Raw genomic sequence first — 15,763 nt, forward strand, 5'->3', positions numbered from 1 at the left:
TATTTTAATTGTAAATCTTTTTGTAATTTATTTTTAGTCTCTTTCTGTCTATTATGTGCCACGCACCTTACGCTGAAGCTCTGCAATTTCATTGTATCTTGTGCACAATGACAATAAAGCATTCTAATTCTAATAATATCAACAAACATATGTTGATAGAGATTAAATAAGATATTCACATTCATATTTAATAAGTTATATGTTAATTTAACTAAAATAAATAGACATTTCAAGATTAAGCTAGGAGTATACTTTGAACTCTTTTTATTTCTGTTGGGACTGCTCCTCAAAAATAAATGACAAATACATTTTCATACATCATGATTGGAGATGGACTGGCCAAGTCACTGAACAAAATGTGAAGGTTTTCGTGGACAAAAAATCATGAAAAGAAAAGAAAAAATATTACATGGCATATGTTTTCAACTTTACTCAGTCACTTAATTCTGCTGGAAGACAATTAAACATGCAACTGTTCAAAACAGGCTATTAGAAGAAATAAATGGTCCCTGAGAAAAAGACAAAAACATTTTTGCCAATTACATCCAAAACAGGTCAATATCTTACGGTTTGCAAACATTCCTAAATTGTTTAAGAATTTAGATTAAAATGCATTTATTCTCACAATAGTTCATCATCGCAGATTAACAAATAGAGCTGTTTTTCTGTATTGGTTTGACTTTAAACTCTTTTAACTGCAAGGAACAATTCAGGCAGTATATTTCACTATATTTTAGTCTAGACTAAACACTAGACTATTCTCATACCAACACTTGAGGGTGGATGGTTTCTAATAGTAAAGAAATGCTTCAGTACACAATAAAAATGAATTACAATAAAGTTCAATTTGAAAAAAAAAAAAAAAAGGTTCCATGCTTGTTTTCAGCCTGACCAGACATACATGTGTCATTTCAAATTCACATGTAAAAAATAATTACACAGTTTCATCATAGAGGGCCAGGAACAGGTTTGCGTATCTGCATCTCTGTTTATGAGATTGTCAGTTGTGTGGAAGGATCATACTTTCATAGCTGCCAGAATTTAATAACCAAATAAAATTAAATAACACTAAATAAATAAAGCACAAAGTTTCCTGTCCATATTAAGCATATTACATAGTTTCATATGAATGCACACACATTCTAAAATAAGCCAGCAAAACATTTCTATTAATAAAAACATGTCCATGAATGCAATTCTTTCTCATGTATGTGCATGAAGACATCATTTTTTAATGTTTTTAACAGCTAACAAATTATTTTAATTATTTAGCAGTTTTTTTTGTTTATTCTCCTCGGTCCAAATGCTATTGCATCCCCATCCGATGAGCTTTTGCATCTCTATGCCTTCTCATCCTTTCCTGCATTTGCGAGGGCTGTTGTCTAAACGGTAAAAACACAGTATATTGATACAAATATGACTAAATAAATAATGCATATAAAACAAATCTATTAAAATACAATTTCTAGAATGCATATAAAACAAACATTTAAGGATGTCACCTGTTCAACCATCCTCTGCATCTTCTCAATGACCGAGATCATCTGACCGCTGTTTTCTCTCAAACTCTTCTCGTATGTTTTGTTGAGCGTCTCGGCTTTCTCCAGTTTCTTCTTCAGCTCTTTCTGTTGGCCCTGCTCCTGTTCATTAGACGCATGCCTCGCTTCTGCTGCCTCTGAATCACACACACCACACAACCACTCAAATGACCATGGAATATTATGGCTATGATCCTCTGCAGTGAATGGGTGCCGTCAGAATGAGAGTCCAAACAGCTGATAAAAGCATCACAATCATCCAAACCATTCCAGTCCATCAGTTAATGTCCTGTGAAGCCATTAAGACATTTGAACTTATTACGTTTGAAATATGGATATTTTTCTTACAAAAATATATGGATTCACTACAGGAGGCCTTTATTCACGCCCTGGAGCCATGTGATTTTAATATGGATGCGTGCACTTTATTTGACGAGTCACCCACTGCAATGATAATGCTTGGAAGAGCCAAGACAATTTTTAATATAACTCCGATTGGATTTGTCTGAAAGAAGAAAGTCATATACACCTAGGATGCCTCGAGGGTGAGTAAAACAGGCTAATTTTCATTTTTGGGTGAACTAACCCTTTAAAAATACAAGATAAGTGAAGTGACATACTGCCAAGTATGGTGCTCAGCATTTAACCCATCCAACGCGCACACACACAGCAGTGAACACACACACACACACACCGTGAACACACACCCGGAGCAGTGGGCAGCCATTTATGCTGCAGCGCCCGGGGAGCAGTTGGGGGTTCGGTGCCTTGCTCAAGGGCACCTCAGTCATGGTATTGAGGATGGAGAGAGCGCTGGACATTCACTCCCCCCACCTACAATCCCTGCCGGCCGGAGACTCGAACCCGCAACCTTTCGATTACGAGTCCGACTCTCTAACCATTAGGCCACAACTTCCCCTCTATCCATAAAATTGTTTTCTCCAGTAAAAATCTGAATCAGGAGAGAAATCTGCACAGATCAAGCACTGTTTACAAGCCAAAACAGTCCAAAACAGCTCTAAACAAGTGAGTTGATTTTGATGTGAGAGACAACAGGAGATGGACTTTTACACTGGATGAAGCATTATTATTGATTATGGACTTGTACTTTGGCCAAAAGTGATGGTTTAAAAACGACTTGATGGATTTGTTTCTTACAAACGCACAGATTTTGGCTTCTCAAGATGTTAACTGATGGACTGGAGTGGTGTGGATTACTTGTGGATGATTGTGATGTTTTTATCAGCATTTTGGACTCGGCACCCATTCACTGCAGAGGATCCATTGCTGACCAAGTGATGCAATGCTCCATTTCTCCAAAACTGATGAAGAAACAAACTCATCTAAATTTTGGATGGCCTGAGAATGAGTACATTTTCAGCAAACTATTCCTCTAAAGCATTCCGGTCTCACCGAGTCTGGACCGCAGTGCGGTGACACACTTCTCCAGTTCACATTGGGCCGCTTTGCTGCTCTCCAGTGTCTGTAGTAGGTTTGGTAAGTTAATGACGTTCCCTCTGTAGTTCACCAGATCTGAGTTACTGGTGCGACGGGCGGATGCTCTCTCTTTGCATGGCTGGCCAGGCAGCATTGCTTTATTTCCTGAGAGGAACACAGTGGCATTTTTATAATGCTACAGACAAATGTGTTTACATGCTTTATTAGATTGCATGATTTCCAGCACACACACCCTCAGCACTAATGCTGCCATCTGTCTGATCGGCGTCTGACCAGCGACTGCACAGATTTCTGTAGAGGCAAAGCCCACCGACTGCAGCCTTTCTGACCAGATCCTGCGCCTGAGGAGAGACGGGACATCAGATACACTGAAAATACATTGTTTTTCCTTAGAATCCAAGAACGTATGTCAGTACACTGCAAAAAAATTTGTTCTTCCACAGTTCTTGTTTTCTAGTACAAATATCTAAATATTCTTAAGTCAAGATACATTTACTTGAGAAGCAATAAGACTTAAGATATTAAGTTTTATATGAAAAATGGATTAAAATGGAGTGGGTTTATGCTTAAAACAACTTCTCAGAAAAATAAACTTGTTCTCCCTTTGGATTAAGTTTATTTTTCTTTAAGCATTTTTTTTTTTTTTTTACAAAACAAGACTATATCTTATGCAATTTCAATATTTTTTCATTTTGAATCAAAGTTTGTGATTCATCTCAGCTGGTTGATCTGATTCATAGGTTTAAACTCAACATAATACTCTAATAAGCACAAAATCCAAACTCTTCACGATTAAATTCTTGCTATATTGAACTATTTTATAGATACTCATCAAAAAAAGGACAAAAAAGAAAGAAAACCCATTTTTTCCCAATATAACGATACACAATGACAATAATAATGACTATGATTATTATAATCAATTATTATACTAATTATTCAAAATATTTTATTTCATGTTTTTGATTTCTGAAAGTTAAGAAATTTACTGCAATATTACTACTGTAACAAAACAAGTATTTAATAATAATAATAATTTTTATTATTCAAAATATTATTTGAATTCTATTTAAATCAATAAAGAAATGTACTGCTATTGCAATATTACCGTACTGTAAAATAAAAATGAGCATTTAATAATAACATTAATAATATAGTAATAAAAAAATTGTTTAATCATTATTCAAAATATTCAATTTTATTTTATGATTTGAATTCTAGTAAACAAAGTAAAAGTAAACAAATCAATAAAGGAATATATTACTATTTCAATCATACTATTTTTCTGTAAAATAAAAAGGTATTTAATAATAACGTATTAATAATAATAACATTATTTTACAGAACAACTTCTCATATTTATGTCTGCCTTAATTTCTGTGATGAAGTGTTAAACCATGAAGCTTTTGTTTTGCAGAATTCTATAAAAACATCTTGGAAGAAGTGAAACCTGAGCAGGACTGAGAAACAGGCCGAGAGACAGCAGGATGTTGAGCAGGTCTGCCTCTCGAAGACTTCCTGTCAGCTGACGGTCAAAGAACACCCAGGAGAGAAGCACTTTACGGGGAAGCTCAGACGTCCAGCCCAGAGGATGTTCCTTCAAGCACACAGACAGAGATGTTTGGAGGAGAAACACTAGACATGTGATGCAGAGGAGAAATGTGATTTCTTACGCTGTCTTTGGACGGCTGATTGTCTGAGGCGCTGCTGCTCTGCCCGTCTCCTCCTGCGCTTTGACTTTTACTCTCTTTTAGATGCTCAGATTGCTTTCCAGCCGGTTCAGTCTCGTCCGTCACTGCGGCGTCTTCTGTCTCTCTCTCTCCATCCTTCTCTTTGAGTTTTCTCTTCTTTGCATCGATCATTCCTTTCTTTTTTGCTGTCTGTGGGTCTGTTTTTTTGGGCTCATCCTCCTTTACAGAGAAAAAAAAGTGTGAAAAAGTTACATTAACAACTGGATTTTCATACTTTTTTTTTTTTTTTTAAGTAAATCATAAGACGGCCCACATTTACATATCAACACCTATTTATTAGTCAGCCAATCATAACAGAGGTCATTTACATTTAAACCTTAAAGGTACAGTAGTTTATTTAATTCTGTTTAATAATTGGTTTTGATCAAAGAAACCTTATCGAACATTAAAAGTGGACTTAGCACAAAATTATACAATGCTAAAAATCTACAAAAGTATATAATACAGTGTAAAAGACATTTTAATTGTTTAGGAGCTTGTATCCTTTCCCTGTGCACATTTCAGATGAGAGTGTGTGGTAAAACTAAAACCATAAACTTCCAGTACCTAAACTTTAAAAACAAAAACAATCTTATTTTATTTCAGCTAGTTGCCAAGGCAACATTTCTCATTTTCATTTAATTTAACTTGATGTACTAAAATAAGTCAAACTAAAACGTTACTAAAATTATAAACTAAAATTACTAAAACTAACTCAAATTAAAGTCAAAACAGAAAATACAAAAGTAAATAATTAAAAATATTATTGAAACTGAAATTTCACGCCAACATTTCTCATTTTCATATAGTTTAACTTGATGTACTAAAATAACTAAAACAGGATAAAAACTATATATAATAATAATCATCATCATAATAATAATAGTATAAATAATGACAAAAACACTACCAAATTAATAAAACTTTAACTGAAATGAAAATAAAAACAGAAAATACTCAAATGAGAACTCATTTAAAATATTTTTTAAACTATAATAGTATCTCAGTGATACTAAAATAACACGTGTGCAGTCTAGTGTACCATGGGAGCGCTGTTGTCTTCTTTGACGCTGGGGCCTTGTGGCAGACGGCAGAGATACTGATACAGCTCAAGACCAAAATCCCTCTGGAGCATCTCGCTGAACATCTCCGCCATCAAACTCACCTGATACCAGCACATGAGAGCCGTCAGACAAGACAATGCAGATTACATCATGACTGAGCCAGTTTACAACATATGTAACATGCACGTTGTATTATCTGAATTGTTAATACAAGTTAGAAGTCATATATATATAGAATAACTACCCACCTCACAGCTTTCCCGTGTCTGAGGTGTCTGGGGCTCCAGCAGTGAGGACAGAGACACGACAGACAGACTGAGTCCAGCGGAGGGGTGAAAAACCACAGACGGACTTTCTGGAAGCAACAAATCACCATCCTGGATGACAGGAAAGAAACGGACAAGCTTGGAGACTTCTCTGGTGTGATTTCAAGCATATTTCCTATGCATAATATTTATAAACTCTGATGTCAGTCAGTACCAGCTGTTTTTGTCGTAATTTTGCCCAGTCTTCTTCTGCTGGCACTAGATTCCACACATCTGGCAACAACACCACAACTGTCTCCATTTTATCTCCGGAAAGATATCTCAGCTCCGCCATCTTGTGCCTTCAGAGAGAGAAAGACATTTAGAGACATGTGCAGATTACTAATGAATATATAAAAGACATAAGGTGGCTTAAATTTGGGGTCAGTAAATTTTTTCTCTTCTGCTAATCTAAACTGCATTTATTTGATCAAAAATAAATAATAAAATTGTTAAATATTATTACAATTTAAAATAGCTGCCTGTTTTCTATGTGAATATATGCTAAAATATAATTTACTCCTGTGATGCAAAGCTGAATTTTCAGGATCATCATATGCTGATTTGCAGCTGTCCCTTTTGATCAATTTAATGCATACTCGATAAATAAAAAATATTAATTTCTTAAAAAACGGATTATGAAGGGTAGTGTATTAAAAAGTATACATATTTTTATTATTTCGTCTTATTATTAAGTTACTTATAGCCTTTCTGTATACAAACAATGACAATAACCCGCGTTGGCAAGACAAAAATCAGACCAATAATTCTTAACCGTATTGAACTGATATTAAAAATGAAATACAGACCACTGCGTGCAGGCTGAGAGGTCCAGAGCAGTTTGTTCCTTTATGCAGCGGAGCGCAGTGTTGACCAGCGTCGAACCGTCCTTCACTGGATTGGCTCCGTCTGCTTTGGGTGACCAGTGACCTCCAGGAAGCCGCAGTTCACCTCCACTGTCCACCATCACAAACTACAACACAGAGAAAGATCCAGTAACACAATTATACATGAAACTCTATAAAGCTACTATAAGCCATATACTATGAGCTCTACAAACCATATATCTGACATGCAAAGGTCTCTAAATGGCATGGGTACCGAGACCTGGTATTAAACTGGCCCCGGTGTTAAATTATGAAAGAGCGGTGTTTGATAAGATCTGATGTTAACGGTTCTGCTATCGGTACTGGAGAAATTAAGAAAATACACATGCATTTATTATTGTTATATATCTTGCAAATTCTATCTCGCCAGAGTCGCCAGCTGTTTCTATATTCCGCAATAATATTAGGACATTCGTCTATGATGCATTTTTGCAATTCGTAATTCAAAAGAGAAATCACGTTCACGTGGAGGAGCTACATAAACATGGTTTATGTCTTGGATGTGAACAGCTGGGAGAAAATCTGATGTGTGTATGCAGTATATATCAGGGGCGTCATGCACTTATTTTTGAGGTGGGTGGGGAGCAGTAGGCTTATGTATTGCTTAATTTTTCCTTTTAGGCTATTCGAAATATTCCCATCAATTAAACTGCATGTAAATGCATTTTGCACCTTTATATCAGGTTAGTTAATCTATTAGGGGCGATGGGCAAATTAGCCAAATGTTCTATTAGGGTCATTCTATTGAAATGTCTGTCTTCAGCCTTTACAGAAATATTACACTTAAAAACACTTTAGGGTTACAATTTTAAAATGAAACAATATGTTATTTGAACAATTACACCTTCTTGAGCCATCAATGTGGCAATGTTTGTTTTTTAATTAATTATCTAGAATTCCAAGCATCACAAAACTGCTCGTCCCCACAGCCTTTATTTTGAGGTTATGATACCATTATGATACCATTTAAAATACAATAATGTATTCACAACTATCAAAAATAAATGGTCAATAAATATTATAAAATAATGAAAGTAGTAGTCCCCTGCGTTGTCACTGGTGTTACAGTTTAACAAAAATATTTTATTTTGAAATAAAAAAAATCACACTAATGACATCACTTGACTTCCTTCTTCCTATTTCCTGAAGATCTATGAAGAAAGGCCCATGATAAGTCCATTCAGTTATCAGAAATGTCATTGTACAGAACACAGCAAAGGAAACTTACATTATCAAGACCTCACTGTGGAGTGAATCTCTTACATCGTACGCACTTCTGCACTTTGTTGTTTCTGATAAGAGAATTCGCCAGATAATTCAGTCAGAGAGTGCGCGCCCTGAACGAAACACCGCGTTTCAGCGGAGACTCATCTGAACGCCTCTGATTGGTCATTGCATTCATAAGGTCAACAGAATTGTGTGTGATTGGTTATAACGCAGCACTGTAAAAACGCGTCTTTGGCTCAGCGCCAGCTAGCGAAGGTAGATTTGAATTTAGCAGCTGTTGATTTGACGCACTGAACGATCTAATCACGCCAGTGTGATTGTATTAAATATAAAAAATATGATTCGGCTATTTTTTTTTATATTTTTTGCCTTTTGGAAGCTGCATTCAAAATCCTCTTGGCTCAAAAATCCCCTTTAGTTTGAATGGGCATGACGCCTCTGGTATATAATATATATATATATACACACAGTTGGGCAAAAAAGTATTTAGTCAGTCACCAATTGTGCAAGTTCTCCCACTTAAAAAGATGAGAGAGGCCTGTGATTTTCATTGTAGGTACACTTCAACTATGTCTATACAATTGCACTGTCCTTGGAGCGGACCTGACTTACATTTCACTGCTGGTTATACTCTGTATAATTGTGTATGTGACGAATAAAAATCTTGAATCTTGAGAGACAGAATGGGGGGAAAGAATCCAGGAAATCACATTGTCTGATTTTTAAAGAATTTATTTGCAAATGATGGTGGAAAATAAGTATTTGATATATGAGATATTGAGGACTGAATGTTCTTACTTTGAGAAGTGTAGTGGGATGTACGGCCTCCTTCTGCGTCTGACCGTCCTTTGAGAGGTTACAACACTGTGAGTACAAGTCCTCAAGGCACGGCATAGAAAACAACAGAATCTGTGGAGAGAACACAACCATTCTTGAGAATCTGAGCCTTGCATGGTCACACGATCTGTCAAAAGAGCGGCACGCATACCCTAACAGAGAAAGCCTCATCTGTGGACTCGCAAACATCTGCTTGACTCTCCGGCTGGTTTGAGCCCACATGAAAGTGACACGGTCCTCTCAGAGGAAGAGGCAGGTCGAGCGGGAAACTCTCAGTCCAGGACTGCTGGAGGTGGAAGAGGTTGAAGGGCAGGTGCAGGTGTGGATACCGCCGATGAAGCTCCAGATAATCACAGGTCTGGCTGAAAGAATCAAGAGGAAATCACAATGAGACAATGACAAATGACAATTCCCCCAGGCTGTGAGAGCCCTAGGGGTGTGCGATATATATAAGTGCCGTCTGAAATTTTCTTCTAAAATCAGCATTTTTATCAGGCTCCTATATTTATGTACAGTTGTTTCACTTTAATTGCATAGAAAAGGACCTATACATTGCCATTATAGTCAAATTCCTGAACTTAAACATAGGAACCTGATAAAAAATGCTCATTTTAGATGATAACTTCAGACGGCACCCAAAAGTATTGGAACAGTAAAGACAAAATTGCTCTGTTGGCTGTGAAGTCAAGACATTTGCAAATATGATTAAAAGATGAATATGAGACAAAACTACAGACTGTCACATTTTATTATTAGCCGTTTCAACACATAGATGTTTTACCAGCTAAGAAGTTCAGCACTTTTAGAGTTTCATCCCTCTATCTGATGTGAGCATAAGTATTGGAGCAGTTGCCTCACAGGTCTTTCTAAGTGATCAGCTGTGTCCTGTTGCATTAATTCTTCAGATATTAAAAGCAGGGAATGTGTTGTATCAGTTATATCCATTACTTCTGTATTCTGAATCTTGCATTCGATGATGACACACACAAACCAGGATGAAGATGAGGGAGCTGACTTTGAGAGAAAAGCAAGCAATTTGGATGCTAAAAGAAAAGAGGAAGTCAGTTAGAGCTCTAGCAAAAACAAAGGGCATGGAGAAATCAAGAGTTTGGAAACCACCAGCGACGCCAGCAACCAACAACTACCTGATCGGCTGAGAAAACAACAGTAGTTGATGACAGACAAATCATAAAAGCTGTGAAAATGAACCCTAAAAGACGTGTCAAAAAAAAACAACTTCCAGAAGCATGGGTGATGCTCTGACAATCTACTGTCCTCAGGAGACTTTGACACAGAATTACAGATGCTACACAGCAAGATGCAAACCTCTGACCAGCTCCAAAAATAGAAAGGCAGTTTGCAAAAAATAAAAAGCACAAAGGTGAGCCAGAAGAGTTTTGGGCCGATGAGACAAAGATGAACCTTTATCTAAGTGATGGGAAAGCAAAAATGTGGAGAAAAAAGGGAACTGCAAATGATCCCAAGCATGCAACCTCATCTGTAAAGCATGGTGGAGGTGGTGTCATGGCATGGGCATGCATGACTGCCTCTGGAACAGGCCCTCTCAACTTTACTGATGACTTAATGTATGATGACGGTAGCAGAATGAATTTAGAAGTGTACAAAACCATCTTGGCTACCAATATTCAAGAAAATGCCACCAGATTCATTGGGAAGTGCTTCATATTGCATCAGGACAATGACCCAAAACACCCTGCCAGTTCAGTCAAGGAATTTATAAGAGCAAAGAAATGGAAAGTCTTAGATTGCCCAAGTCAATCTCCAGATTGAAATCTGATTGAACATGAATTTCACCAGCTGAAGAGGAGAGTAAAGGCAGAAACTCCCCAAAACAAGCAACAATTGGAACTGGCTGCATTAAAGGCTGGGAAAAGTATTTCAAAGGATGAGACCAAGAGTCTGGTGATGTCTATGGGTCACAGACTCACTGCTGTGATTGTGCTCAAGGGATCTGCAACTAAATAATAGCTTTTAATCTTTTATATCTGCCTTATGTTCAACTGTCCCAATACTTATGCTCACATCAATGAGTGGGATGAACTCATATATATATTTATATATATATATACACACACACACACACACAGTGAAATTACTGAAGTGGGCTAAACAAACAAGTGAGCTATACTGAGTGGGCTATACAAACCACATGCAGTAACAAACTCTTTTTCACTGTATGTACATTAGACACGTTTTATAAACACTCCCTGCTACAAAGACTCAATATGATAATATATTGTGCACTACAAATCATCCTGCATTATCCGCTGCTTCCCCCAAAGTAGCGCTTTTGCACAACCTCATGTACAGTATTTATGTAAAGTTCTTGTACAGTCTGATGTTTAGTCAACTATTTATAGTATATGTATAGTAAGATGGTTAACTGCTGTATAGGTCTATAATTGTTTTCTCATACTTCTATCGTTGTATGTTTATATTTATGTAACTTGTATGTAGCACCGTTGTTCTGCAAGACACGACATTCCACAAATGTAGCAGCATAACAATAAAGCTCAACTTGACTCGACTTGAGTTTTTGCTTCATCAGAACGTCCCGGCGTGTTGTTTCTGACCGACTTACGTGTCCCTGGAGAAACAGGAGAACAACGGAGCGCTGTGTGTGGACATGGAGCTGCTCTTTTTGGGCGCTTCCTCCTCTAAGATGGCCCTCCATCTTTTCCGTCTTTGGTGCATGGCGTCTCCTCCCCACGGCCCTCCGCCGCCGTCCTCCCTGAGTCACGCCACAAAGAGCAACAAGGACATGCGTCAGCAGAGGAGCGCGTTAAAAACAGGACAGTATTCAAGGACGCTCACACAAAAAACTAAATGAGGTACTGAAACAAATCAGACTGTAATGCTCTTGCAAACTTTTTGAAAGAAATCAATACTTTTATTCAGAGAGTGAGAGCATTAAATTGATCAAAAGTGACAGTAAAGACATTTATGAACTTACAAAAGATTTACAATAAATGCTTTTGAACTTTTTATTAATAAAAAATTCCTGAAAAAGAAAATGTATCATGGTTTCCATAAACATAGTTTTTAACATTGATAATAATCAGAAATGTTTATTGAGCAGCATATCAGTATATTAGAATGATTTCTGAAGATCATGTGACACTGAAGACTGGAGTAATGATGCTGAAAATTCAGCTTTAAATCACAGGAATAAATTACATTTTACAATAAATACAAGAAGAAAGTGTTTATTTTAAATTGTAATAATATTTAACAATTTTCACAATGCATTGCCCTTAATGGAGCCAAATTACAGCGTAATGTGAAATGTAGCGCAGTCATGTGACAACAATGTAGCATAAAGCTGTTCAAAAGCATTTAATCACTACATACTGGATTTTTTTTAAATAGCATGCAGTACACAAGTATCCACTGCATTGTGACTCACCAGCGTCCACCTCTACGTCCTCCCATGACCTCAGCGTGTCTCTTCCGTCCTCCACCCCAACCGTCAAACGGACCGTTCCAGGACATCTGCTGGTGATGGGACATCTGCATCATGCCACCTGTCACATATCAGACCGATTTACATGACCGCTAAATATCAGATATCATTCTAAAGCATCATGTGACACTGAAGACTAGAGTAATTAAGCTGAAAATTCAGATTTGATTACAGCAATCAATTACATTTTTACTTATATTCAAACAGAAAACAGTTATTTTAAATTGGAAAAATATTTCACAATTTTAATGTTTTTACTGATCAAATAAATGCAGCCTTGGTGAGCCGAATAGAGCCTTTAAAAAAATCAATAAACAAATAAAATATTTTACCAGTACTGTACTTGTCAAGTGTTTTTATGTCATTTATTTGAGCTTTATTTCTATTAACAAATATGTTTCCTAACAGTTTTAGTGAATGATAACAACACTGCATCATGTACCAGGATTTGGCTGCATGCTGGGAATCAGTGGTGGTATTTTGGGAGATTTCAGCAGAGGTTGCGGTTTGGTCCCTAAAATGCCAGGCTTCGGATTGGATGACATGGAGGGCAGCAGCGGAGGAGGAGATTTGAAGGGCTGACAGAAAGAAACCAGAGAAAGAGACAAACCTTCTGAAGATCAGGTATAAAAAATAACATTGTAATTATACACTCCTTCATTATAATCTCAAGTCATTAAATATGCAGCATCTTGAAACCAAAAATAAAAAATTTAATTCATCATTAATATTTCATTTTAACCTCCAAGAACTATCATCTTCCCAGAACACAAATAAATGATTAATATAAATGTTATTTATGATTAGGGCAAATTTAATCTTTCATTGTTACAGATATTCATTGTAATATTTGTACATTTTGTAATATCTTTCATAAAATAGTCAACATATGTGCACAATTTCATGTACACTACCATTTAGGATCACTAAGATATGAAATTTATCATTTTATTCATCAAGAATGCATTAAACTGATCAAAGGTGACAGTAAAGACATTTATAATGTTACAAAAGATTTCTATTTCAAATGATGTTTTTAAGTTTTCTATATTCATCAAAGAATCCTGAAACATTTTATTACAGTTTCCACAAAAATATAAACTGTTTTCAACACTGATAATAATCAGACATTTTTCTTGAATGATTTTTGAAGGATCATGTGACACTGAAGCCTGGAGTAATAATGTTAAAAACTCATTTAAAACTCAAATAAATTACATTTTAAAACACATTCAAACATAAGTTTGATGTTTTCATTTCTAATATTTCACAGTATTACAAAAAAAAAACATGTCAAAGTGAACTTCTATCCAAAATCATGAAATAAAGAGAAAATACAAGAAAGTATTACTTCCATTATTTACTGTACAAGCACTGCTAATGCAAATACACTAAGATGCACACAAAAATATGTGCTTTTTTAACAAATTGCACAATTCTATTATACAGTGACCTCTTAAAGAGGATTTTATTGAAATATTAGCCCAAAACCTTTCTGCCCACCTGTCCGTTCAGTGTCTGAACTTTCTGTGCCGTCCAGCAGATGGGCTTCAGGGGGTCCTGGACCGCTTTCACCAACACTTTTTCTCCCACCAGGGGCACACGACCCACCACAACACTGCGGCACAAACCACAAGCCCTCCTGAGCCTCAGACCTCACTTCATCACATCAACCTCACACTCAGGTTATGATTCATACGATGCTGGCAAGGTTACTTTGGAAATGTAATAGGTTACAGATTACAGGTTACCCTATCTAAAATGTTTCAATTACTTCCATCACTTGATTAAAGTATTAACTGATTGCATTTGATTTAAATTTCTGAGTTAATCATTTTCAAACATATAAACCAGGCAGGGTTAATGTTACAGTACTCAACCCTGATTAGTCTTTCATCACTTGAATTAAGATTATAATAATTTAATTTTAAAGCACAGCTACCACAAAATAAGACGTACTTTAAGGTCATTCTGAGGTTAAGTACAGATTTAAAACCATAACAAGAAACAGTTTAGTAGCTATTATACTGTTTTTGAAATGCATTTCTATGACAGAAAACACCGGCATCGAACAATGCATTGGAAAACACAGTTAATCTTAAAAAATAAAGCATATGCATAAAACCGAATAGTAAATAAAAGAGTTATCGACTAAGCATGCGTCCTATTCTGTTTCCTAAACGCCTGAAACACTGGTGTCTCATATTTCAGTCACTGCAATTTATGAAAGAAATCAATTAAATCTGTATGTGTGGGTGTGTGTGAAAAAAATCAGATGCTACCCCCTTTGTAATCATTAACATTTTCATAAGTAACTGTAATTTAATTACACATTTTGTTATCAGTAACTGTACCAATTACATTTATGTTGGGGTGTCCTTGTTATAATTACATGCAAAAAACCCTAATCATATAGTAAGTACATGTAATATTACTCAGTACTTAAATATATAATTACACTGTAACAAGGACACCTTAAAACTTATTTTGCAATGAAATTACATAATTTAGTTGCATGTAACTAGTTACTCCACAACACACAAACCTCACTGGAAAATGAACCTCCTGATCCACAATCCCATGATGCTCCTGCATCTGTGTGACCACCCCGGTGAAGACCCTCTGCCTCATCTGAACACAGAATAATTTAGTGTTTACACAATAATAAACCAGAAATAACGATGAACAAATTCTCATCATATATACCTGTGTCTCCATTTTCTTTTCTCCTTTGCATGCAAAAGAAAGCTTTGGGACACATGCATACACAATAGAAATGCACGAATTAAATATATGAAATACAGTTAATTAGTCCGGCTGTTGTGTAGGTCAACAGCAGTATGTGTAATATCTACTTCCTACTGCATCGGCGTTACATCACAGCAGTTTAATGCCGTTTTCCCGTACCCACATATCATTATTTAGGACTTATCTATTAGGAGAGGTGTTGATTAATGTCCTGCGACATTTAAGCGGTGAAACTTACTAGTATTTTGTGCTCGTGCTCTGTTTTTCCTCCACGTTGATGCTTTTGTTTGTCTTCTGTCTGTTCATCAGAAGGGCGTTTCGCATCAGCGCCATCAAGCGGTCGCTCAGAGTAACTGCAGGTGAAACGCCTTACACCGCCTTTGGCTGTAAATATAACACAAGAGACCGTACAAAGACATTAAATGTGACTTAAAAATTCTTGAATTGTTTTCTAGACTTTGTTATTCTTCATAGGCGGTCGTATT

At 36.3% G+C, this 15,763-nt stretch overlaps 1 protein-coding gene across 2 annotated transcripts; it reads right to left on the bottom strand.

Moving 5' to 3' along the window:
• Positions 1-237: 237 nt before the first annotated feature.
• On the bottom strand, positions 238-15,600 carry LOC306865575 (cell cycle and apoptosis regulator protein 2-like). Of its 2 annotated transcripts, XM_079410273.1 has the most exons (19): positions 15,517-15,594; positions 15,237-15,278; positions 15,076-15,161; positions 14,034-14,148; positions 12,973-13,108; positions 12,474-12,591; positions 11,649-11,798; positions 9,198-9,408; positions 9,008-9,118; positions 6,905-7,068; positions 6,271-6,397; positions 6,039-6,167; positions 5,769-5,891; positions 4,670-4,906; positions 4,447-4,593; positions 3,229-3,337; positions 2,952-3,140; positions 1,503-1,675; positions 238-1,382 (listed from the first exon to the last, which is right to left on the bottom strand). In XM_079410273.1, exons 2-19 carry the CDS (start codon positions 15,246-15,248, stop codon positions 1,341-1,343), a joined length of 2,379 nt encoding a protein of 792 aa, XP_079266399.1. In that variant the 5' UTR covers positions 15,249-15,278; positions 15,517-15,594; the 3' UTR covers positions 238-1,340. The 2 variants fall into 2 exon arrangements, with proteins under 2 accessions (XP_079266399.1, XP_079266400.1); XM_079410274.1 differs by lacking the exon at positions 15,237-15,278 and having other exon boundaries at positions 15,517-15,600.
• Between the last annotated feature and the right edge of the window lie 163 nt (positions 15,601-15,763).

This window comes from Barbus barbus, assembly GCF_936440315.1.
Source record: "Barbus barbus genome assembly, chromosome: 47".
Lineage (NCBI taxonomy): Eukaryota > Metazoa > Chordata > Actinopteri > Cypriniformes > Cyprinidae > Barbus > Barbus barbus.

Coding starts and splice junctions, on each gene's coding strand:
- LOC306865575 (XM_079410273.1), bottom strand. Junction 7,069..9,007: donor ATCCCACTACACTTCTCAAA/GTAAGAACATTC, acceptor TCTGTGTTGTAG/TTTGTGATGGTGGACAGTGG. Junction 1,676..2,951: donor CGCACTGCGGTCCAGACTCG/GTGAGACCGGAA, acceptor TGTGTGATTCAG/AGGCAGCAGAAGCGAGGCAT.